Source organism: Poecile atricapillus, chromosome Z (genome assembly GCF_030490865.1).
Source record: "Poecile atricapillus isolate bPoeAtr1 chromosome Z, bPoeAtr1.hap1, whole genome shotgun sequence".
NCBI lineage: Eukaryota > Metazoa > Chordata > Aves > Passeriformes > Paridae > Poecile > Poecile atricapillus.
The window spans coordinates 90249523-90275823 of NC_081289.1; the positions used below are offsets into that span (position 1 = coordinate 90249523).

The 26301-nt window shown below is 37.2% G+C and overlaps 1 protein-coding gene across 4 annotated transcripts in view; it reads right to left on the reverse strand.

Moving 5' to 3' along the window:
* The window catches only part of ZNF608 (zinc finger protein 608), an 86848-nt gene that overhangs the window by 41383 nt on the left and 19164 nt on the right, over nucleotides 1-26301 (reverse strand). For all 4 annotated transcript variants that reach the window (XM_058827459.1, XM_058827461.1, XM_058827460.1 and 1 more), the window contains exon 3: nucleotides 6359-6614. In XM_058827459.1, the coding sequence (XP_058683442.1) occupies nucleotides 6359-6614 (256 nt within the window). The remainder of the gene's footprint in view (nucleotides 1-6358; nucleotides 6615-26301) is intronic.

Sequence of the window (26301 nt, forward strand, 5' to 3'; positions counted from 1 at the left end):
TGGCCACACTGTGCTTAGCATTACATCAGTGTAATAAGAGTGAACCAACAAAAGAAGCAGTAGGCAATAAAGAAATCACACATTCTTCCATGCAGCAGAGGCGGACAGCCTCTCTAAACAAATCCGTAGGACTAGCACTGGCTAGACCCTGTGGGGTGTTTATGTTCAAGGAGGAATGCTGACATTTAAATACCAATTTTAGCATGTACCAGCAGAGATTTCCTAAGTGCCTTTCTTCCAATGTTGGTCTGCAATCTTCAAAAATTTGAAACAATGGTATTGGGAAGGAATGGAAAGGGTGATGAGCTAGCTTAACTTCCCTGCTGCACTTAGGAAGCCTGGAAATTAATAGTGGTTCTGTTTCCACCACTTTTTTTTTTTTCTTCCAAACCTTCACTAATCTGTGGTGCTTTACACCACCTAGACAAAGCGCTTCAAACTTAAATTTATGTTTATATGAACGACTAAGTGCAATTTTTGGGAAAAGGAGCTCTTTGCAACACAATCAAAATTAAAACTCAAGAAAGTCAAAATATCTCCCATCTCCTTTCCCCTGCCAGCAGGGACCATCCATAACCTATTTTGAATTTCTGCTTCACTGATGTTTATACTGACATGATTTATGTACTGTTTGCTGAGAACAAAGAGCCCGTGAAGGTTTGGTTATTGTGACCCAGCTGATTCAGGGCAACTCACTGAAGCCACATCACAACCATGCGCACCTGGCTCATAGAGTCAGTCCCAATGGCTTAAAACCAATTGAGGGGCTTCTGTGGGTACTCTAAAATTGCTATTTGCTTCATTTATTTTAGATGAAAGCAGTATAAAACAGGCTACAAGTAGTAGGCACTCCTTGGCTCTAACACTGGCCAGCACTCTATGTTTCAAGGAAGTTCACAAGAAACAGTGCAGAAGCCAGTTAGAGAACAATGCCAGAATTTATGTCCCTAAAAAAGTGCATACTCTGATAAGGTCAGGCAAACAGCTGAGATGATCAAAATGGCCCCTTCAGACACGACAAATCTTGGTTTAACTTCAGCTAAATCAATCTTGTAGTATGGCTCCTACAACACTTGAAACTTATTTTAGACCATCTATGTACATCCCAGATTCCTTCTGTAAAGTAGCTAGAGCTCCCACAAACCACAAACATTTTTATGCAAGACTGTGGCTTTTCATTGTGAGATGCAGAGCATATCTCTTCTATGAAACATGTAATACGTGTGAGACTCCAAGTGCCTGAGATAATACAGTGAGACAGCTGAAGTCTATAAAAAAATCACATATTTAATGCTTCCTTAAATCCACTGATTTACTGGGTCTGGCATCACACATAGTAGAAAGAGCAAAAATTAAACATGATATATAAGATATAAATACATGTAAAGGCTCTTTTTTGACAGATAGCATTTTGATAGTGGGTTATGTTCATACTGGGTTAGCAGATGACCCATGCAGCAGGAAGAAACAGCTGGATTTTAGGTGTTCTGTTAATGTAGCTAGCTGAAAAACCCTACCACCTCCACACCACTTCTCTGTAATGTGGACATAACAAAGCCTGATTTTTGAGCAGTAGTTACATTTATGCTTCTGTCATATAAATAAACACAATTCTGAACTAAATATGGTGGTTAACATTATCCAACCCCTGCACCCAGGAAGTCAGTGGTCTACATCACACAGAAATATAAACGCACCCAGTCTAAATGTGAACTTGTTTTTTACGCCTGTATCACTTGGTTTAATAAAGCATATTGCCTCTCTCAATAAACCTTGCTTGAGCTCAAGACAACAGTGTGATCTGACTTGTTTCTCTAAATTTCTATGAATTGTTGTAACATTCTTTGATAAAAATCTCTAATTTCTGTATTTGTTTCTTTACTTACTTGACATGGCTTTCACCATTACAAGTTTCATAGTATTATCATGCCTTTGTATTTGTAAGAGTAAGAAAATGTGGTTGTTAAACCACAAAAATTGCTAACAGGAATAACAGGCAGCCAGACTACTCATTCTTCTATTTCTGTTGACACATACACCCCCTTACTTACACACACATGTAAAAACACATATCTAACCAAAGATATTTAAAATAGACTGTTCTTTTAAAGTAGTCTTTGCAAAACTAACACCACATAGTAAGGCAGAGAGAGAAATCCACATTAGCTCTGTGCAACAGATAACATTTTCAAAACAAACTATGCATATTACTGGAAAACCCTATACACAGCAAATACCAGCATGCCTCTTTGTCATCTGGGCCTTCTCCTTTCTGCCAAATTTCTCTAAAAATCCTGCAAAACAGTGTCAGAACTGATGCATGAGAAATTTGGAATACCCTAGAAACGATCCCATCAGGTTTCTGAGATCATGTTTCTTCTTTCTGAGATTCCTGTTTCTTCTATTCGGCAACCAGTCTCAAGTTACAAGGACCAACAAGCTAACCCCAATTAAAAAACACAACTCATTTCCCCATTATTTGCTACTGAACAACAGCAGGTTGCACCTGATCTGCACAAAGAGGAAGAATATCACCACACGTAGACAGATCATTCTTCACACAAAGGCACCAAGGGCTGTCTCCTACGCAGTTTTCAGGAAAAGAAGACATCAGAACTGCTGGTAAGGCAGCCTCTGCTACTAGATGCAGAACCAAAACCAGGATGTGACCCAGGGCAACTGCGCGTGAGAAGCTGAACAAAAACTTGAGCTCTAAGCAATTTAGAAAGTTGGTTGGTGGTTTCCCTTTTTTTCTGGGTCATTTTTATTTCCTCCAGGCAGTAAGAAGCAATTATTGCTCGCTTAGAAATTGTTTTCCCAGAAGATAATCACACAGTTTAGCAAGTACCTGATTCAAGATAAACTTTTCTCTCAGTATAGCAATAGACTTTCAGCAGCTGTTTCCGAGAACATCAGAAAAACCAACCAAACCAAAACACACGTGCTAGTTAACACTACCAAGCTGCTTTCTGTGAAGGATTTTTACTGCAGATAGCTTCTGGTGTCAAGTATCCACATCAGCTGCCAGTTTCAGATTGACTTGCCCACATAATCATTTCTCTTTCCTCTCCCACAGGGTAGCCTCAGATAGTCCCTTCAGTGTGCTCTGTTTCAAGGCCATTACCACGACTTTGGAAACACTACCAAGTTATATCCAAACAAGGTTGTTATGCATATGGTAATGCCTATGGCTTACATACCTAGTAGTTAAACACAACACAACTTAATAGAGAAACTGAGAAATGCCCATGTGATAACCAGCAGTCTCAGTCAATTGTAGGAGTAACCACCTGTGGTTAGTGATCACTCCCTGTAATTAAGTATCACAGACTTCAGATGCCAGCTTCCCTCTACATGTCTAAAGATTAAAACACTCTGGGAAAAATGGTCTGATTTATTAAATCAAGTCAACTAGAGTGATGTGGAAGTAATGGAAAGAGCTGTAACAGTGCCCTTTTTGATCTTTCAGAATTTTGTCTGAAATCCAGTGTTGCTTTCTTCCCTTGCACCCCCTTGGAGTGATTATCTTAAAAATATGACTCATAAGCCTGAATATCGTCCTTTTTCTGACCTCAAAGGACAAATGCAACAGAATGTGACAACTTGCTCAACATACATAAAAGAAAACTGGTTATTTCAGATACCTTCATAGCAGGAGTTCTCAGTATATACCTTCTTCTTTATAAAGCATGTATTACATTTATGCTAATAATGAGTTCTGCATAAACTCTTTGATTTTGTGTTTCTCCACTCAGGTTACTATTCTTGTAATAACTGTGATTCACCACATCCTTTCTGTATTTGCATTCCCACAACCAGTTGCTGAGGCACACGAAGGCCACCCAGGAGCACATTTGGTTCTGATGAGTATGCAGCCAGCCTACATGCCTATCCTTATCACCTCACAACCCATTTTACAGAGTGGCTAAACTAGATACAAAATAATTCAAATATCTCAAAACACAAGCCAGGATTAGAAATTTTCATACCTTCCTTAGCTTCCTCAAATTGTTTTATGTTAAGAAGCTATGGGATATATAGACAGCCAGAGAAATGTCTGTTTGCATGTAAGTTTCTATTAAGTTTTGGAAAGCAGTAAAAGGTGTGAAAATTCAAGAAACACATGAAAATCACAAAAGAAATTTATATGTCATCATAAACATCAAGATGGTTTTACATATGCCTAGTTACAAAGACTGGTTAGAGTAAGCTGGATTTACAGCTTATAGGAAAGGTTGTGTTCTGCCCTAAAGTCAAAATCAGAACTTGAGAAAATGAGTATCTGATAATATTTTTTTTTCTATTAAAGCTGAAAAGAAGACCTATCTGTATGGTGTTTCCTAGAAGTTGGCAGAAATGGCTCCATGCAAACTATATAGCTGCTTTGATGAACATGTCATAAAGCTTGAAAACACGTAAATATATACTTTTATGTGTGCTCCAAACATCAAAACTTAATTAAAGTGATCAGCAATTAGGAATTAATTTTTATTAATACAGTGTTGATTGTGGACTCTGGGATAAAACAGTCAAATCTGTATTATTTTCTTCAGTCAGCAGGGTCTGAAACACTCAAACACAAAGAGCATAGTACAAATCATACAGTATCATATCAACTATCTTCAGTCTCTTAATCTACACTAGCTATATTTCTAGAGTATTTTAGAATCCCATTTTATCTATATCTGTAGTTGTTCCTAGCCATAGTGTTCCCAAGGAGTGTTTGCAAAGCTATGAAAATGGGCACACTCGTAACAGTTTAGCTCAAACATGCCATCACTGAATTGAGTTGTTTCAGAAAATTGTTTTAGACAAACTAGCAAAAGGCTAAGGGAGTTGGTTTCCATTAACATACAAGAGTTTTTAAGCCATTAGAGTGCTGAGATACTGGTAAATGGAATGTTACCCTGACCAGAATGCACTTTTTTTAATACTTCATTTCTGGTGCCAAACCTTTCACAAGGAAGGCCTCTTAAATTCAGTGGGGGTCAGAAGTTTAGTTTATTCAGCAAGAATAACACTGTTAACAGCTACTGCTCTTTCATGTCAACACAGTTAACACCCACACATTCCAACTCTGGTTAAAACAGGCCAGTCAAGAAAGATTGGAGTTGCTAAGGGCAGTCATCTCTGCAGGGATATTTTAAAACAGAATTTATACTGTGCTTTAAAAACAATCTAAAATGATCAATCTACCTTATGAATCTGCTGTAGACATACACAGAGAGAAAGATGGATGTATGAAAGTATATAAAAGCAAGTAAATCTGACTCTCTCGATTGATTTTTGAGAGGACAGCGTAGAGCACTTTGGTGAGGTCTTATATATCACTGCAAAGGACGAAATGCCACTGTGCATATGGTCTGAAGCATGTCAGGATTTATCATGAACCGATGCACTGCTACACCGATATTCTGTAATTATATCATTTTGTAAATAATCTTGTTTACACTGCTGAGGAAGGTAGATCACTAAAAATTAAATAATCCTCAAAAGAAATATAAGAACTATCAGGAAGATTTCCACACAGCTATAAATGAAAGAATCTGCTATTATTAAAGGAAAAATTGCAGAAATTTACTGTACACATGAAGTATTTTTAGCAGGAGAAAGCTGGTATTTTAATAATGAGCTTTTGAAACCCAAAATGGAAAAATCTGCATATCAGAGCATAATCCTCTTCCTACTTACTTTGCTCTAAATTATAGCAAATCAACGTTTAGTGTTCCCCAAAGCTCTCCAGCACTCCTACTCGGACAAATGTCTTCAAAGGATATTAGAGAAATCAATCTGGTTTTGATAGCACTTCTTCACCACATGGAACACTTTTCTTCAAGGCTGAAAGCTTTCATCTTAAAGCACATTTTAGATAACCAAAATGCAAAAATAATCACATCAGATTGAATTTTTGTAGGGTCTCTGGGCCCTCTATTGTTATGTAATGGTGGCATTTCTTATCAGCTGAAATATTCAGCTAAGTTTTCATCCAAATTATTCATATATCCACTCCCATCACACAAACACCACCTCATAATGTACATTTAAATATCACATTTATGCTATTCTATTAGCAATTTCTTCATATGAGTTTCTTAATATAGCAAGAGGAAACAATTCTATTATTAGCTGGGGTTACATGGTAGGTCATTTGGAAAACACAGTTGCTTTAAATAATAGAAAGACCTGCCATTTGTTTTTAAAATAAAAGCTCACTAGCTGAACTGTAAAGCTGTGACTGTCACACCATATAGCAGTGTCCCAACAGATTAGCAAGCCTTTAGCTAGCACCCAGGCAGACACAGCACATACCCTTTGTCAACAGATCTCAGAGACAAACCTAATGAAAAAAACAATTTACCTTCTTCAGTTTCATGCCACACAATTCCTTCCAAGTTCACGCTGGTCCCAGGCTCACAGGGTCCAAGGCATTCGGGTTCTGTTACTACTCCAACCTCGCAAGTATTTACCCCCACTGAACGTGTCCGTACCAAAAGCTGCTCGACTGGTGCTGCAATATTGGATGAAGATGGGGAAAAGTAGGAAGGCAGAATCTGAGGTGTGATACTGCTGGAAATCGGAGGTGGAGGTGCAGGCACTGTAAACAGGGGATCAACCTGAAAACAACAGACAAACTTACTATAATGGTGCTGTGAGAGTTAAAATAAAAATAAAAATAAATAAAATATAAAAAAATAAAATAAAATAAAATAAAATAAAATAAAATAAAATAAAATAAAATAAAATAAAATAAAATAAAATAAAATAAAATAAAATAAAATAAAATAAAATAAAATAAAATAAAATAAAATAAAATAAAATTTTTTTAATTTTTTTTTTTTAAGTAAGAGAAAACCCAGTTTGCCAAGACCGCATTTCTTTATGTGGGGATTTGGTGTATCACAGGTAAATTCTGTTGTATGAATTCAAATTTTTTGACATTAGCCATTGACAATGCTACACATGAAGAATTAATTACAAAAAAACCTGTCATACATGATAAAAAAAGCAACTTGCTAATAAGTTTCTACTAGAACTATTCCCTGTTGTCATAGACTGTTAGTATGAAATAATAGTAAGTTTTTAAAACAAGGATTAAGTTTACATTTTTAGTGGCACTGATAGAGACTGATTTGTGGATGAAAATTAATTTTCTGAACTGGGAACTTCATTTACTATGTAAAGAAAAACATTTATAAAGACAGGTACAAAGACACAAATGCTATTCTTTAATGTGTACCATAGAGAAATTAGTCGTTGGAACAATTCTAATACCCATATGGCAGCAAATACAATCTCTTGTTATCCAGTCGTTTAAAATATATTAGGATCACTCGATATCTTACAGGTAGCATTTTGATCTTTCTGCTTGGAATAAAAGAGAGGACTTTTATAAGAATCGAGCCAAACCATCTAATTTCTCAGGGTTTCCAAAACACATAATCAGAACACATCTCACCAGACAATCAGTCTGAACAGAAGACAATTCACAGAGACAATATCAACATATGAGCTGAAGAAGTTATCTCTTCCGTATGACTTCCAATCTACTCAGCAGCAGATTTTCTGTATAAAGATTTGGCTGAAGGTTTTCAATATTTCACTCTGGCTCCAAGGTTCCTTGTGCCATAAAAGGCAGCTAGATAAATAAATATATGAGCATCAACTAGCAAAACCACCTGGAACTCATGTTCATTTGGCCCATTGGATCACAGATATCACACAAAGAAAACACTCTTCAACCCAATGATTTTTTTTTTTTAAATAGCTGCTTTTTAGCGGCATTGAAATAGATGATCAAATGTCTTCCAGATTATGATGTTTTTAATTTTGGACCTCATAAGAAGACTCAGCAGAAAAGACATAATGACTCACTGCACATCATCTAGGTTTTGCTCAAATGCATCTTAAGTTAGATCAAAGTTAATTTTGCCTTCTTGTAAAGCAAAATGGGGATACAAAGAAAAGGACAGACTAAAAGTTATTATACATGTATCATAGATCAGCTCACTTCATCAAATGAACACTTTTCACAATGAGAAAATAAAATGACAAATTAGGAAGAACTTTTTTTAAATTGTAACAATTGTTATCATTGGCCTTTGTAACAATTCTGTTGTTTTTAACATTATTCATAGATGCAAACTGGGAGCCAAGGCTTTTAATTGTGTGTGCAAGCCTTATGTGTGCTAAATAATTCTCAGTAACTTTGTAAAAATGTTTTGCATGATCTTTGTATGACCAGCCTGGATTCTGATCTCAATTACATTAGAACTAAGCAGGAGAGGGGAAGGACCTATAACCACAATCTTCTCCAACATACTCCTCATTTAGAGGGGATTTTTGTTATTGAAAATGAAATCTTCAGGTTAGAGGTAAGAAAGAAACAACTAAACAAACAAACCAAATAAACCAAACAAAAAAAACACCCAGAACAAACAAAACAACAAAAACAACCAAACAAAAAACCACAAACAAACAAACAAACACAAAAACCCCCACAACACCAAAACCAAATCAAAGCATAAATACTGAAAGCATCTCTAAGGAGTAAAAACCTAGTAATACCATAAAAATTCTACTGGTTAAAGCAGAGTTTCTGTGGAATAGAACAATGCACTCAAGCAATTATGTCCTTATTCTTCTCCTTATGCCAACAGAGTTGCAGAGTTAAAGCACAGGCAGAAAGCTTTGCAGGGTAGACTTGAATGCACACAGGCAAGTCAGATACCAAGTGACCCCCAGTAGCAGCTGTTCCTGGCAGTATCTAATAGCACACATCACACGAAACACTAACTGTGTATGCAGTGCGTGGGGAGACACTGATTCTCTGCTCCGCAGCTCCTGCTGCCAAGTGGAGGCACACGGTTGGATGGCACAGAGCCCTGCTCCCAGGCACTGGCTGTGTAATGGTGCTCTGTCACTGAAATGGGGTCAGCATGTACCCAGGCATAATTTAGGAGCTCTTAACATATCTTACTTCAAACCAGAAGAAAACTGGGGTCAGTAACTGGCAGGTAAATGGAGCCTAGCACTTAGGAAAAGCTAAGCCACATCCCATTATAAACTGAAAAAATTCTGATGAATAGCCTGTTTGATAGTTTACATGGTGCTCTGTAAAGCTACACATGCAACATCATTCTTCCATAAAATAGACTCATCACAAAACCAGAGGAAGAAAAATCCAAAGTGTTTTCTGTGGTCATAGTAAAATAGCCAACGTTTTAAATGAATGTAGGCTAAATTGACAGATGTGTTTTCCGTTTTTGAGTATTATAAACAGTGAGAGGGAGCTAACGAAAGCATAGATCCGACAGTGTACCCTATTCAGTTCTTTGTTACAAATATTTGTGCTCAGTTCTGGTTTATTTAGACCTGCTTGCTAATAAATATTCGTGTTCTCCACTAGAAACATTCACTCGGGACAAGGCCAAATAGGGGCGCTTGCACTAAATGGGGCTGTTTCTCTGTGAATTAAAACACTGAACCTTTGGCTGAGAAATAAGTGACTTACTGTCACTGAGGTACATGTTCATTGCACAAGTATGACCTTAGCCACAAGAAAAAAATATACTAAGCTTAAACATTGCTCCAGATTTCCATGTTTTAAAATTATCCCATCTTGTTCGATAGTCATAACAGCAAAGTGGTGGTTCTTAGAGATCATTGTGGTGACACAATTGTTTTCACGAATTCTCCAAAGGGCACTGATGTAAGCTCTCAGAGGCAAAGAGAGGCAGGAAGGCGGCCATCTCCAGTGGAAGAAAAGGCACATAAGCCTAACATCTGGTGGTGGCAGTCTGTCAAACTGAGGAAAGTTAATGTCAAGAACAGATGCTCTGCAGTTTCTCACTGTTATTTTTTCATTATTATTCCCAGGTGTTGGCGCATACTGAGCAGTAGCCTTGCTGTTTATCACACAAGAGATTCCAATATGAGACTGAAAATCTGAATCTGAAGAAGGTTATTTACATAGATGCTCCCTTTAGACACACAATCAAAGGAGTACAAAAAGACAGAAATATTCAAGCAATATTTTCTTCACCTAATTCCAAGAGCTTTTGAGAGCTGATTGGTGACAAAGGCTACAAAGCTGCAGTGTTATTCATGGCAGTCTTCCACAGCTAAGTGTTTGATCGTATCAGGGAGCTACGATGCCTAGTAACAGAAAGCTCACAGAAAATGAAGACCGCCTGCCAAGCAACGGTCCACTGCCCCACGGAGCAATCTTTTAACTGAACATTTACTAAAAAAAAAAATAAAAAATAAAAAAAAATCTGTTTTGGTGGCTGCATAACATTCATCAGCAGGAGGAAGCACACATGGAAGAGAAAGGAAATACCATATCAACAAGAAATAGGCAAGACTTTCTAACAAGCAAGGTTGCCATTCAGTTACTCAGGCACTTTACATGTTGGAATCAGGTTCTGTGCATCAAAACTCACCTTCCTGGTTTAATTAAGCTGTGTCTTTGAAGATATATCTCAACGATAACATAATCTACCTATCTAAGACTGAAGTGGGTCATACATTACTGCAGTGTCATCCACCAGGTGATTTTGAAATGTACATGCCAAAAGCCATTTAATTCATCTACCAACACAGCCAGGAGAAAGGCAAAGGAGCAAGTTTCAGGCTAAGTACAAGCTCTTTCCCAGAAAGCATTGCTTTTTAAATGGAGAAAAAAAGAAAAGTCTACTGTAAGCATTCCCAGTGGGAATGTCTGCCCTAATAGAAAGATTGTGAAAAGAAGATCTGAATCCTATTATAGGATCTAACTAAAAAGCCAAGCCTGGCCCTTTGCAAACCTAAATCCTCCCTCTAAAAGACAGCAACATAAAGACAGAAAGGACTAAGAAATTTGCAGCCTTGAAAATTACATTGACAAGTTCTTTAGAGTTATGAATTAATACTTCACAGAACCACTATGTCTGGAAAAGAAAACAGGAAAATAAGGGAATTCAGCCCTATCTGGAAGTTTTGAATCCTACAAATTGCAATTTTTAGATTTTACAGTGAAAAGAAGACTAGCTTGTTTTTACATAAAATATACTTGCCTCTATCCTAATTTTCCAAAACAACAGTGACCCCAGAAGACCTCATTGTAATCTCATAAATCAGAAGTCATTTTAATGAAATTCATCTAACTGCTTTGGAAGAGAACAAATGGGAAAATGTGACAGGAGAAAAATGTCTGTGTGCTCAGAAGCATGTCCGCACTTCCAGACATCTCACCAATCTTTAACTCTCCTCTTGCTATAAACCTTGCCCCACAGAGAATTTACATATCCAAAACCTAAAGCTATTCCTTTATATTCTTTATATAAATATATTTATATATATTGTTATATATATTCTAATATTATTTTTATACCATGTAACAGGAATTACCACTATCAAGAATCTCCATTTTGTCTGAAAGATCTCCTTTTAATCTAAGCTCAGTATTTCTTGCCTATAAATCATATCAGAGGCCAACTCAGAAGTGTTTTGACATCATGCTTAATGGAGCTGATATTTTGTTTTCTTCAAATATGCTGCTTCAAATATCCTGATATTATTCACATATCGAATTGTTGGGGGAAAAAAGGGCCAGTGCAATAAAGGACAGCATAGAAAAAAGAAAAGAATAAATACTGTAAGATATGGGTGTAGAAAGGAATTTCTGCCATAGGACAGACATATCTGTTACACATTTTACATTCAAAGCCCAGGAAGTTCAGAGGTACTAAGAAAATTACATATTTTGGTGAACTTAGTTGAAAATCACAAGAGCTTAAATATAAAATAATGACAAAGGTGATTCAAACTGCCTAAATTTCATCCAAATTTCAGACTTTGAAACCTTTGCTTGAGAATAATATTTTTCTTTAAAAATATTTATGCTTTATAAATATTGCACTATGAGCAAGAAACCTGATGAGTAATTGTGTTGAACTGAGTAACAAAAGTAGCATCTACTTGCAGTTTCCAAGTATTTCTTACTCTTAAAATTAACTTCTCCACTTCAGTCAACTGAGTAGTTGGAGAGAGCAAAAGACATTAACAGAACTGTCACTTTTTTTCTTGGTAAAGCAGCAAATCACTCACATCTGGAATGATTTCAATATTCTGAACAGTTGCTATTAAGCAAAAAAATTTTAAAAATTATAAAAAAATCCACTTTAAAGTCTTGCACTGCTACTAAACCTTCAATACAGAAAACAAGAGATAAAAGTCCCCCTTGTACCAAAGATATTCTTTACCACTCGCATCAGCCACATTAACCAGCACACAGAGTTCTGCAAACTCTTTTGACAGTTGCATGTTCTTTTTATATGGTGACCTCCAGACCTCCTCAGACCTTTTGTGACTTACGTGACATTATGGATCTGCAGCACCTCCACAGACATGATAATGATAGTACTTTATTTTTAGAATAGTATTAATGAAGACTACAATGAAATGTCAAACTTCTGAGCAGGGTCTAATGCAGCACAACTGGCAAGGAAATTTCCTTGTCCTCTCTTGGATCTCCTATTGAGCTCAGATGAGTGGGATTTCCCAAGCCACTCACCCATTTTACTGTGAGAAAGATTAGCATTTGACAGCTGCCAGTGATATCCTTTTGCCAAGGCTGTCTCTGTGAAAAATTGTATGTCAACTCTAATGCTTGGCAGAGATCTGGGAGGATGCCCAGATCACCACCTGCAAATTTCTTGCAGAGACATTTCTCCTCATTCAGCCTATGTAAATCACATTCGTTGAGGTAATTGTCTCTAGAACACCTTACTGCATTGAATCTTGATTTCTCCTGGTCAATCTGCACTTCCAAACTTTTCTTCAGTCAGCTACTAAGCTTTGCAAAGCTTTAATACAAAATGAACAAATACTAAAATTCACTCTAGATAGCTATCCTGTGTACAGAGGGACACTATTCCACAATCAAGAAAGAAATTACTCTGAATAATCAAGGAAGAAATTTCTCTGAATAATCAAGGAAGAAATTTCTCTATATTGTCTGGGGCTAGATAAAAACTGCATAATGATGTCCAGTATCTGTCAGTGTCATGCAACTGAATATGGTAAAAAACAAGGAGTGTCCACTTGCTGGTGAGGGTTAAATACTGCTTTATGAAGTTATATGAGCCTTTAGAAGCTTTTCATTGTAACAATGACAATCACTTCTTTTTATTCTGAAGTTTCTGCTCAACCTTTCAGGGTTCTGAAACTGAAAATAGATATAGTATTTGCTTACATAGATCTCATACCATTATAAATAAACAGTATCCTCAGTTTTCCTATGTTTATTTCTAATACATGTGAGACTTCAGCCTAAGGAAGTATGGTTGCTCTATGACAGATCAAGACTCCAACATACCAAGCAAAATTTTCTCATTCTCAATTGTATATAGGAAGATACTGTTTAATTTCATTGCATCATCATTTAACTGCTCCACTGCAAATTTTCATTCTTAATGTCCAAACAAATCATGACCCTTTGACTCCAAAGCAGAAGTTCTCCACTTCCAAAAGATGGTTTCAGTTACTTGATGATGTGACCACAGTCTGGTGGAAGAGCTGCCATTTCAGCCATTCTGGAGTATAGACGACATTTAATAAAACATTGTGAGTTTTTCCAGGACTCGAGTACAATATATAATAAAGTACCAACAAAACTTAAAAGAGAAATGGCTTCTTTATACTTTTTTTGACTTTCTGCATGTCAAGAGCCCAATGTTGCCTTTCCCCATTTGCTGATCACTCACTTTGCGAGTGCAAAGTTGCACACATTATGACTGAGGCTGTTGCTTCCTGAATTCATTAAATCTTTGCTAAGAAAAATTGTCTAAATAAATAATTTCTCTTCCAAAAGCTTGTGAAAGGACCTTCTGAAATCCTCAGGAACAGAACTAAGTTTCTTGATGGCTGTCCGTTTATGGGACTTTTAGATTTGGGTTCTTTTTCCCTTTGAACTGAAGATTGATGAGAGGGAGGCGATTTTTTCTCTCGTTCGGTCTCAGTTGTTTATTTTTTCATATCAGCATTACAAAGTACAAGGAGCTATGTGCACTATGATAGAAAAGGGGTAAAATGGCTAACAAAGATCTTCTTCAAGGTCTTTTATATGTCCATTTACCCAATTAACAGATGCCAACTAAGCTATTTTTCTTAGTGACCCAATGACCCAACACCTGTGTGCTGCACTGTGACATTTTCTACCCAATCACTTACTACTACCCAAAAACCCCTAGGAGAAGAACATGAAGAAGGAAGAAGAAGGACAAGAGACAACACCCTAAATCCTCCATCTTGTCTCCTGTTCTCTAAACTACTTTTTCACCCAGTGATTTAAGAAACTTTCTAATCTACACATTTACACATTTCCTATCTAACTTTAACATTTGTTTTCATGTATCACCATGAAAACATGCACATGAATTTCATATTATATGAAATTCAGTGTTTCTTTGAATCCTGGAACTAAATATTAAAAGCAAGGGCACACAGTCTGTATCTCAGACTCCAACAGATGGCCTATGTATACCAAAATCTTTAAAAGGCCTAACTACATTCTTATTATCATGCAGTTTTAGCATGTTCTGAAAACTGAGCATTTGACTTAATGGCCCCATATTTATTGGTGTCTTCAGACCCTAAAATTTTTAATTTAAAAAACCCTTAGGCCTTCTAGGCAAGACATGTGGATCTTTGACTAATGCATTCCTGTGTTATTCCTTAGAGGTTTCCTTCTTGTTCTTTTTGATAGGTTGTAGGAGCCATATCAGTTAGGTTTTTTCTGTATGCCTTAGACCTTAAAGATTCAAGCTACAAACACTACCAAGTGTAGGATATTGTGTCCGAATTTTATTTAAAGAATAAGACAGTACTACTATTTTCAGGAATGGGACATACACATTCATGATTATTTAGCAAGTCACTAAAGGAAAAACTTCTAAAATGACCTTTCAGCTTTCCTTTTCACTGTGACAGTTCAACTGAAAAAAGAGCTGAAGTCTTATTGTTTAGCTCTCCTTGAAATTACCCACTGTTGGATATCTAGTTAAAATCTTTATTCTCAAATACAGTTTGGTCTATTTCCAATGTCTTCAGGAAAGACAATTTTTGACAAGTCTTTTTTCTCCTAACTGGTGTACACTTTCACTGGTATAAATCCAGACTAGCTCCATTGAAGCATAATTGTGGGCAGCGCCTGGACTGTAAGTGGTTGTTTTAGCAGGGAGAAAAGTAGATAGCATTTCAAATAGGAGCTCTAAAAACAATTCTGAAAATAATACATGTAAAGATTTTTTTAAAGGAAAATAATCCTTGGGGGAAGGAAGACACTAATATCTGTTCACTCCAAATTATTGTGTCAATTATGGTGCCAGCTCCTGACACAAAGTGTCCCATAACGCTTCACAATGAAACTGAAGAATTAATCTGGCAGTGTGAAGGCAAATGCAAGAACCAGAGTCAACAAGAAAGACCTTTCAAAATTTGCTTACCTACTTGTCTCAACTCTGAGGCCATTCAGTTTGGGCTGAGAGGAGAAAACCAGATTTAGTGTTCTCTTAGTTCTTTCTCATGAAAGGATCTACGCTATCAGCACCCAAGTTCTCTGATTACAGGTTACCTAACAGACAAATCTTGTCCATGCACTGGCTCAGAATTCAGGTCACCTTGAGATCTCTCTTTTCATGTGCCTATCTCAACAACATTTTTACCTATTGATTTTGCCTTAGTACCTTAAGATCCTAGTTAGCATGCTTTCTAGGAACCCAGACACAGAAATTTGTATTTGAAGAGTTTTAGTAAGGATTTTTCATTCTTGTCCTGCTAAAAAAGAAGGGACACAAGCAAAGGACCCAATTTCATTCAGAAAATCTCAGACTCCATTGTTGAAATGCCTTGTGTTTTTTTATATCTTTCCTTGTACTCTCATAGACTATTTTTATTGTGTAACAGTGTGATCAACACGTACTACAAACAAAGTTCCCTTTCTGTTGAAAGAAAGCAAAAGAAAATTGCGAGTCCAAGTATTCCACTTTTCATGTGTTATTTTCTCCAGTTATTTAAACCTTCTAGCATAATCTGACCTAAATGTGCATATCCTTTCTATTCTACCACTGTATAATCTTAAAACAAAGACAAAGTGAAAGAAACATTTTTGAATGCTTGGTAGAAATTCAAATATCTTGCTCGTAAAAATAAACCTAATCTAAGCTGTCACAAAATCATGAAATGGCTCTGGCAGTTGTATCAAACTATATAGACATGTACAGACCCTTTGAAGAAACGAAACTGCACTTTATCAAGTGTGATTTATAAGCAACACTGATTTAGCTGGGAGATAACACTGCTGTCTAATCATTAGTAGTCAGACAACAGCCATGTGAACACATCAATTATGGGCCACTGCCAAAAGCCCTTGAGATCCCAGAGATTAACAGCCAATCCTCTGTTTTACAAGCTCACATCAAAAAGAATATTAATAAGAGGAGGGGCGATGTGAAAGCTTGTCAGAGTAATTCACGCACTAAAACAAGGCATTTTTCCCTTTGCTCTGACTTGAACTGCTCCATGAAAAAAGCTGGCATTAGCTACAAAGCATGAAGCTGCCAATTTCTCAGAAAATGTTTTTCATTAACATATGTGAAGTTGTGAAAGGCTGGAAAAGCTCTATTTGGTGGACAAAGGCAACAAGTTCTGTGCATTCCTTTCCTGAATGTATCAATCCTGCGATTATTGCTCACATATTTGGAAATGAACATCTGTACACAGAAGTGTCAGATGACTTTTCTCATCCTCAAAACCAGATCTATTAACCATTATATATAAATTATCTAGACTTCAAGGCATACATTTACTCTGTATTGCTAATGATTTTGAAAAACTGAAGTAGAAATACTACCAACTGATTTTCAGGTTTATATGTGTCTTCAAAAGTGTGGGGGGAAAAATTCCACAATTATGCCTTTCTTATTGAGCTCTATGGAGTGTGGTTGACTAGAGGTTTACCCTTCTTGCATATAAATGAATGGAAACAAGCCAAGAATGTAACTCCAAGGGGAACAGTTATTCCTCTGTACAAAACTAAACATGCTTATAAAGATGGATCTCAAAAAACGTTGCTGATATTTTAAATGCAGCACTTTTAGCTGGGTGGTTTAGTCCCATCACTGTCCTCCCTCTCTGAACTCTGCTTAAGGGTCTAAAAATAGAGAGGTTTCACAGCATGGCTGCAAACAACCTGAATCCAATCCTGCCAATACTGTGTATTTAAGGGAAGAGAGAATTTATTTGTGGGGATTTTCCAGAACTACCTTTAAAAAAGCTGTCTCAGTTACTGCCAGTAATTAACCTCTGAGCAAAGAGGAAGCAACAAGCAGGAACCTTTTAGACTCTTCACTGTCCCAGAGCCAGTAGTTTTAGGCACAGCTCCAGAATACATACACTGTGCTGACATGAACCAGTTTTAAAAGTTCCCACTTTGCTGTGGTCTTCCAGACAGTCATTCCCTTCAGTTTCTTACCTGGAGTACCACACATCTCATATCCTACTTCAGGATGGCATACTGTTAGTCAAATTGACACAGCTAAGAGGGGCTTAACTACTCAATGAAGCACATAAAGGCACCAAGAATGTCAAGCAATAGATTGGTATTGTGGAACTCCTCCTTTAGTAAACAGCTGGACTAAGGAGGTATCAGTCCCAGACTGTTTGTTCAGGCAGCCATAGCAATGCTAGCTTCCATGGCTTTACTGCTCCAGGGACACCTGTAATGACAATTTTAACTATGGGTACAGTCTTGTATCTTGTAGGATCTGACCTAAATCCCAAAACTCATCTTCATACTTTTGGTATTCATCTTGACGTGTCAGTCCATTGTACAAGGTCCATGAGAAAGCATGACTGTGACAGCTCAGTCTGAAATCAGCTGCAGAGGTGGAACCACAGCCTCTGTGTGAGCCCGGCACCAAAGGGGACACAACTCTCTCCCACAATCATTCTGTCAGCACATGCAGATGGCAAGTGCTGCTAGAGAAATATAACATTAAACTCACTTGATTAAGCATCAATGAGCTTAATCACATAGCTTAACAGTGTGTGTGAGAGGCCCCTTGCTCACTCAGGTTTATATTTATTTTCCCACAGCAAAAGCAATGTCTTAAATACAACAGGTCCTTAAATATAGATCACCCGTAGCTTAAGGGCTGACACAATTTTAGAAATACATTTTATCTTGTCCTAGATGTGTTCTTGGACTAGATCTGTTTTAAAATATTATGTCTGAAATATACCCGAAAAAAAACATCATGCTATGAGCCTCACCCTAAAACATGTCAAGATTTTAATTTTACATTTAATTTTAAGTGTGTTCCTCTTTCTTTCTATGGTGTGATCTTGCAATGCAGTGACTTAAAAGCTAACCTGGGAAAACACTCATCAGGCAGACCTCTTCCAAAGCAGTAACTTTATAAGCACAGCATTAAAACAAGAAAATGATTCAACCATTGTATAACTGATAATGACCAAAAAAAAAAAAAAAAATTTGATTCAAAGAAGTATAATTTATTAAGAGGCCATGTGTTTGTTAAGCTGGCTGAGACAGTAAATTTGTTTTCCAAGAATTCTCTAACATTGTTTTCAAATTTGAATGAACAATACAAACTAATACCAAATGCTGAAGTAAATGCACCAAGTGAGATGAGTTTAGTTTGACAGGAGTGGCCTCCCAGTATCTAGAAAATTAAAAAGACTGTTATTTTTCAGACTTTTACAGAGGGGTCAAGACTTTCTAAATTTCCAGCTCAAATATATAATTTTCAGAAAGCACTTCATGCTTTCTGAAAAAAAAAAACAGTCTTTGTACAAAAAATACAGAAATTTTCAGATGTCTCATACCAGATTATTAGATCTCTTAAATCATCACTGAAAATGTTAAGAGAATAAACAACTAACTCAGCATCTGGATCAATAGGATTCTACCAGAAAAGCAGACTTTGCGTGACTGCAATGACTCTTATATTGGCTCTCACTATGCCTTCTAAGTCACTACTAATAAACACAGGACAAAAGAGTAAATGAAAATAAACCCTTTTATAAAGTGGAGGGCAGTGCTTAAATCAATTAAGTTACTTCTGTGGCAGTCCCGTACAAAGTGCTCTGCAGGTTCTACATGGCACCACTCTCAAGGAGGTGTCAAAACAGTATAGACAGGAGAGCTGTAAAACAGGTAATGCATTAGAATGGAATAATTGGATGACAGCCCTAATATGGAGCTCCTGATGATGCACAGCAGCACAATCCTTATTCCAAGCAATACTGGTTACTTTTCAAATTTACTATTAAAAAGGTTTTCAGCAGTAAGTGTGTCAAGCTCTAAACACTTATTTCCTTTAAGACAGTGTTAATGAGTTGGCTAATCACACAATTTTATAGTTCTATAATGTACTGTGCTGTAAAAATTAAATCAGTGTTTATTACACCTCTGCTGCCTTTCCTTCGCATTGGACTGACTCTTGGATGGATTAAATGGATTAAAGAAGGAATATAAAAAGTGCACTGGTTGGCAACAGTTCTCAGTGCGTATGTAAACAGTATTTTAGTTCGAAGCCAACCTGCGAACAAAGTAATACAAATACTACTTTTAGATACTGAAACTGAGGACATGTTTATTTTCCAATTTTGAGAGAGCTGCTTCATTTTCTTTTGCTTCTGGAATTTCCCTCCTCTTGGACATTAAAATCAACCTGCTCAGTTTTCCTTTCCCTCAAATACAAAAGGCAAAATATTACCAAGTTTGTATTTTTGCAAAATCACACATTTTTGCAAATTCTTTGATGTCAACACTGTTTATGTGACAGACCTTGATGCTGAACTGTTAAAACAGCATTGAGAAGAAAGCTTCCTTTATCACTGGAGAATCAACATGACTAATGGCCAACCAGAAAAGACTGGATCAAAGATACCTGAAGATAGACAAAGAAGGCACAAACATACAGACACTGGAAAAATCATACACCCAAGATACAGAGGTAGAATTAGTGGATCTTTGACTATAAGTAAACAACTTCATATGCATTCTTACATTTTAACCTAACTTCTATAGAGGAAAAAATGGCAAAGAATCAGATAAACACAATCTTCTCTATCTCAACAGGCATGATATAGAAAGTTCTCCTCTCTTACATAGCAAAGAAATACATATTTAAGCTACCCTAGACTGGATTGATTTGAGTATTGCCTGGAGACTGACCACTTGCTTTCAATATTGTTTATAATTAGAAGACAATGATCATGAACTTCATTAAAATTAGTGTCACAGCACTTGAATTCTGCTGAGTATTTGCTTACTGCTCCATAGAACAAACACAGTATCTATTGTTCTACCTCGAAACAACTAAAAATTCTTTTGTATTCCCAAACCATGGTAAAGAGTCTGATGATAATACAGGAATGGATACAATCATTGTGGCATGGCATGGCATGGCTAATTTTCACGCCATAATGTCAGAACTCACTTTGTGGTCTTAAAACCTAGGAATTCTGAGATCACAGAGACATTTGGTTGGGTCTGTATGTAGGCACTTTTGAAGGCAATATTCAATATCAAAATACACTGACCATTTTCAATAACTCTATGGTCTCGTCGTCTCAATCTCACTGTCTATAAAATGAAGACAGCTTTTTTTTCCCCCTTCTTCCTTTCCTCAGTGTACTGCAAAGCTTATGGCCAGACGGTGTACTTTATTTAATTAGAACTTGTTGTAGATGGGTAACAGGATGATTGGCTCGGATTAATATTGTGTGGATGCCAAGAGAAGCTCTACTGATGTACGGCTATGTTATTGTAGCCGCCACCAGACATCCGGGGTTGTCCAGGACCTGTGGAGAGAAGGCGAGTACCTGTGCCCTTGCATGGGGCACTTGTGAGCAGGAAAGGCCTGTTGCTAGGGGGCGTGGCATGGCAGCACCTGACCTCCAATCAAGTTGCCAGAGAGCAGCTTTCACCAATGAACAGTGAGGAAGAAGCTGACTGACGGGCTCTGGGCGGGGCCAGGGTTTCCTGACGCAACACCAGGGGTATGAAAGGTGGAGCAGCCATTTTGTGAGCGAGCCTGTGGCTGATGGTCGCGTGCTTATAGCGCGCACTGCTCCTTTTTTCCTTAATAAACCTTTGAAATTTTAAAAGTGAGAGGTCGTTTCTCACAAACTTAACCCCCAGAACTGATGCCAGATTTTCAAGATAGCGCACAAATCAAAACAAGGGGCCAGATTTTCAAAAGGACAAAGCACATTGGGTACATGAGCTTTACTTCAGATCCTCATAATGGAAAAAGGAAGTGCTAGCCTATTCAAAATAATCTTGCCAAAGTTCTAGGTGTTAACCACACTAAAAACCTGCCCTTCAGAAATGAAAAAATAATGCTTCCAAGTGCAGTTTGGTCCTTGCAAGATGAGTGAAATAACCATGCATTGAAATATTTAGACCAAATTCCATTTTTCATTCACAAAAAAAATATTGTGTTTAATTTTTCCTCTCTTTGAGGGAAATTCTAGGGGCAAGGAAGAGATTGTTTTTTGACTTCGGTTTTTTCTTAATAACACACAGAAAAAAATTGGGTGTTTTTTGTTTGGTTTGGTTTTTTGCACATTTTTGTTCTAAAGAAAACGAAGCCAACTAAAACTGGAATAGGATAGCATGCCAGTGGATAACTGATAAATTATGCTGTGTATCCTTTTGCCACACAGAAGCCTTCAGCTTAGCCCAATACATCACACAAGCACAAGGGAGGAGGATGTATTGGATTTTTCTGCTACACTCACATTTGCATGAAAAGGAGCAGTCAAACGAAAATTAAGCACTTAAACAGCTTAAAAAAAGCACTGGTTCAGAATACTGTACTTCAATAAAACATTCATTGTTATTCAATGCTTGGCAAATGACATTGCCATCACATACTAGTAGAAGAACCGTGAAGAATAAATGCTGTCTGAAAAAGAGGCTTGTACTTATGCAGCGCTAATGACCATCTAAAAGAGCGATTCTGCATGGTTACATCCTCTTTGAGATTCACAGCTGCAGCTTCACAAGAGCAGTCATACATCATAATCTGCAGCCATTTTAGGCTACCTCTGTGCTTTGGAGAGCAATATGGGAACTAAGGAATTGCTAATCTGTAAAGTTACAATCAAAACCAACTTTATTCAGCGATGATGAGTGAATGTGATGACCCACCTTCCCCTTAAGGGTGGGTTATCACACTGAGGAGAAGGAAGAGGAGGTGGTATTTAAATTTTAATACTGACAACACCCTTGACTGTAACAGCAGTGCCACTCAGGGAAAAGAGCTCCACATTTAGTTTAACTAGAAAGAAAACATACTAATTATTAGATTTTGATTTCTAATTCAATACAACAGTGGCACGGAGTAGCACACAAGCCATTCTTTTAAAAGGTCAGATATCTGCATTTTAAGATTATAACACTCACATTTTAATTATTGTGAAGGATTTGCTTATTGGACAACATGCTGATGGTATAAACATCATTAATTAACTGAGATACAGTGACTTTTCAGAAAGTTAACAGCTTGGGAACAAACAGTATGTCGCTGTACTTCGAAACTGATAATCAAAGGCTGTATTATTATCCCCTAGATTAACCACAGATTTTGCAGGCAAACCACAGACAGCCTCCCTTTCTCTATGCTCAACATTTGCAGCCACACCCAGCCCACTAAAATCTTTCCTCCCAATTATGCACACCTCTTTAAGCTTAGTTTTATGGAAGTAACTATGGCTCTCTGCACAATACATAGCTCACAAAACAACTCTCGGGGATCTTTAATTAGGCTAGACAAAGGAGAACAGTCCAGAAGCTACTGTCATTACTAGGCTTGTTTGTCTCACACATTAAATACCTTTGTCTCTACAACTACTTAAAGAGCGTTTCTCAGATCAGGTCAATCAAGCCAGCCCTCCACTGCCCTGTAAATGGCATCTGTCATCATCCTAGTAACTCCCACATTATCTGTATATACAATTTTGGACGAGGAAGCTCTGGAAGAAATGGGGCTGGTGCCAGTTTGAGCACTTAAGAGTTCAACCAGAGGTTAACTGTAACCAGGAAAGATAGTGTTTTGATTTCAGCCCTCAGTACTTACACAGTCAATATACATCTCATGTGTTTCTTAGGCTTCTCTGGATGAAAGCAGCTTGAAATCCAAGTAACTACACACATATGCATCTATATGGAAATGCTGGCATACTGAAGAAAAAACTAACTCTTCAGCAATTAGTGCCATAGCCTTTTCTGCGCTGTGAAAACACATTCAACAGAAAGGAACTTAAAAATGTTTGTTGATTTATAATGGTTACTCAGGAGCTACATTTCAGCATTAAACACAGCACCATCAATAGTATCTGGCCTAGGCCACAGCCAGAAAGAAGCTGAATCACTTTTGTGCTGCAAGATTGGCAACACAGTCAGTGGAGAGACTGTCATTCCCTTGCCAAAGGCTTGCACTGATTTACTTCCTATTCCTTTACAAAGAGGTGATTTTTAATTTCCTCATCATTGAATATCTTATGGAAAGCTACCTAAGTGTATGAAATGCGGAGGAAAAGAATATCACACCTGGCTCCCTTAACAGCAGAGATCTGCACTTAAACACAGAATCTGTCAAATTGCATCACTTTTATTAGGAACTGTATGCTTACCTATTTCCACAGGTTATCATAAATTAATTCATTGGGCACACAAGACAATCAACAGACAAATGAAGGAGCGAACGACTGTTATACACAAAGACAAGGTTGTTCCTATCTCGAGCCAGCTGCACCAAATGTTTTCCAGAGTCTGGTGGTGTGGAAACAGTGGCCAGAAAACAAAACAAAAACAAAAACAACAAAAAAAAAAAAAAAAAAAAAACAACAAAAAGCCAAACAACAAAAAACCTGCAAAATCCTCATGATCAAGTAACAGATGTCGTTCAGCCTCCACCCCTGCCCCAGCCTCAAAAAAAACCCCAAAAAACGAAAGAAAACAAAACCAACAACTTCCCCTGAAGAATGAAGAACTTAATTGTGAACTTTCATCTAAGTGAGTAAGTGAGCTTCATTTATCTCAATAAATGATTGATGCAGTTCCAACTCTAACCATTATGCCCGAAAATTCTGTCCTTCTCATCATCTGTGATATTCTTCCTAGTAATATCTGGAGCACCTAGGCATCAGACAGGCAGATAAGAATTTCAAATGTTGCTAAAGAGATGGAGAGTTCCAAAGCAGGACAGCTAACAGAGACAGGGATTTCAGCAATTAGGTTTCTACAAGTGCTGTCCGTGCAGGTTATTGAAACCTTTTAAAAAAGGAAAGCCCTGACAAAGTGTTCCAGATACACAGCTTACCCTTGAGACTTCTGTACATTTTTGCGGTTTCACAACACATTTCCTTATGAATTTGGAAATAGTTTCTCTTCTCTGTAACCAGCTGATAAGTTCACAGAAACAACAGGGGAGACAGACAGTACACCATGGAATCAGAGACTTGACTTCATATACAGCCTCTCAAATGAACAGGGAGTCTTGAGGAAGCTTTTCTTCTTATATTCCACCTCTTCTACTAACATTGAGTGTGGAATAAGATGGAAAAAATACTAAAAGGCACTACAGTGTGCAAGGAACAATAGTATCTCACAAATTCAGGAAGTCTGAATAATCATTCATTATTATTGAAGAAGGAAGAAAGGGAAGGAGAAAGAATATACATAAAATAGTGATGGCCTTCACGAAGAAAGCATACACTGTAATGCTTACTTTTAAAATAAATTGCTGTTTATCCAGGAGATTTCAAACCACAGTCTAAATGTCCCACCTTGTAGAATCCTTCTGAATCCATCACTGAGAATACTCCTCAGTGATATGTATTGATATATGATATGATATGTATTTATAGTATTCTGGGTGGATGCTGTTAGAACCCCACACAGGATTACAGCTCAGATTTCATTTTCAGAAACCTAACAAAACTGTTCCACTGATACCTGCAGGCTGAAGCATGCTCTGGTCATCAGCTTCCAGTTCTGTCCTGGCACTGCTCCATTCCTATCCAAGTCACAGATACAGCTTCACTGCTTATCCAGATGCAAAGACTGAGGTACAGCCAAGACCTGTGCAGACACTCTTGCATGAGCACTGTGCAATGGTTCCCTTTTGTGGGAGAACTGAGCAAAACCATAACTTTTTGCGTCCAGAACTGAAGAAAACAAGATTTACTATAGCCCGCTTCCACAGAGGAAAAATCAGACTGAAGAACTTCTGTAGTGCTCTAACAGGAGTTAGTCTTGGATATACTGGTTCCTCTAAGAGCAGCCTAACTTAAACCAAACAAAAGGAAATGTGTTTTCCTACTCCAAAGACGTGTAATGATGCTTTGCTTTCACCCCAAACCAACAAATGCAGTAATTCAACTCTAAAGTCCGCTACAAGTTTGATTTTAAATAAAGTTGAAATTTTAAAGGAGATTTTCATTTGATCTCTAAGTACTATTTCCTCTCTGCTCACAGCCTGGTCTGTTAGCAAAAGATTTACAAACTTAGTAACAACTGAAAGAAATTAGCCTAATTACTTGACAAACCTGCTGTACTGTTTTGAGGTTTCCAGATAAACTGACCTTCTCTAAGTCAAAACACTGAAAATAATGAAAGTACAGGAATGAACCACAGAAGTGTCACACTCCACATCTGTGAGCTGATTTTTATTCACAAAAGCAAGCAAAGTGACTTACTGTACAACAATGGAAAGCCAAACAAGACAGAGGAAACTGTTCTCTAACCTCTATAGTTGAACTTCAAAGGCTTGTTCCCTACAAAATACTTAAATCTGTTAGTGCAAGTTACACCACCAACTCCCCATTCAATTTTAAAAGTAATATTGTACTAGTGTGCCTCTTCTGGAAAGAATTAAAAGTTGATAAACATAATTATAAGAAAGATGAGCTCTTACGACACCATAAATACTATCCATTGTTATCCTAATGAGCTAAAGTGTCAAAGGACTTATTACAAGCCCCTTGGCTTCCAGTACAACAATAACAAAAAAGTAAGACAAATTTCTATCAAATTTCTCCGAATCCTAAGATTAAATTATTTCTTTGTCTAATTGTTAATTTAGAATGCAAAGTTTCTTTTGAATTTACTGAAACCCACATTCAGGGCAACATGACTTAATCATTGGTGTAATGGTTTTCACTCTACCAAGGATACAAATAAGTTTATAAGTCCATCAAGCACTTGGTAAGGTACTACTGGTAAAG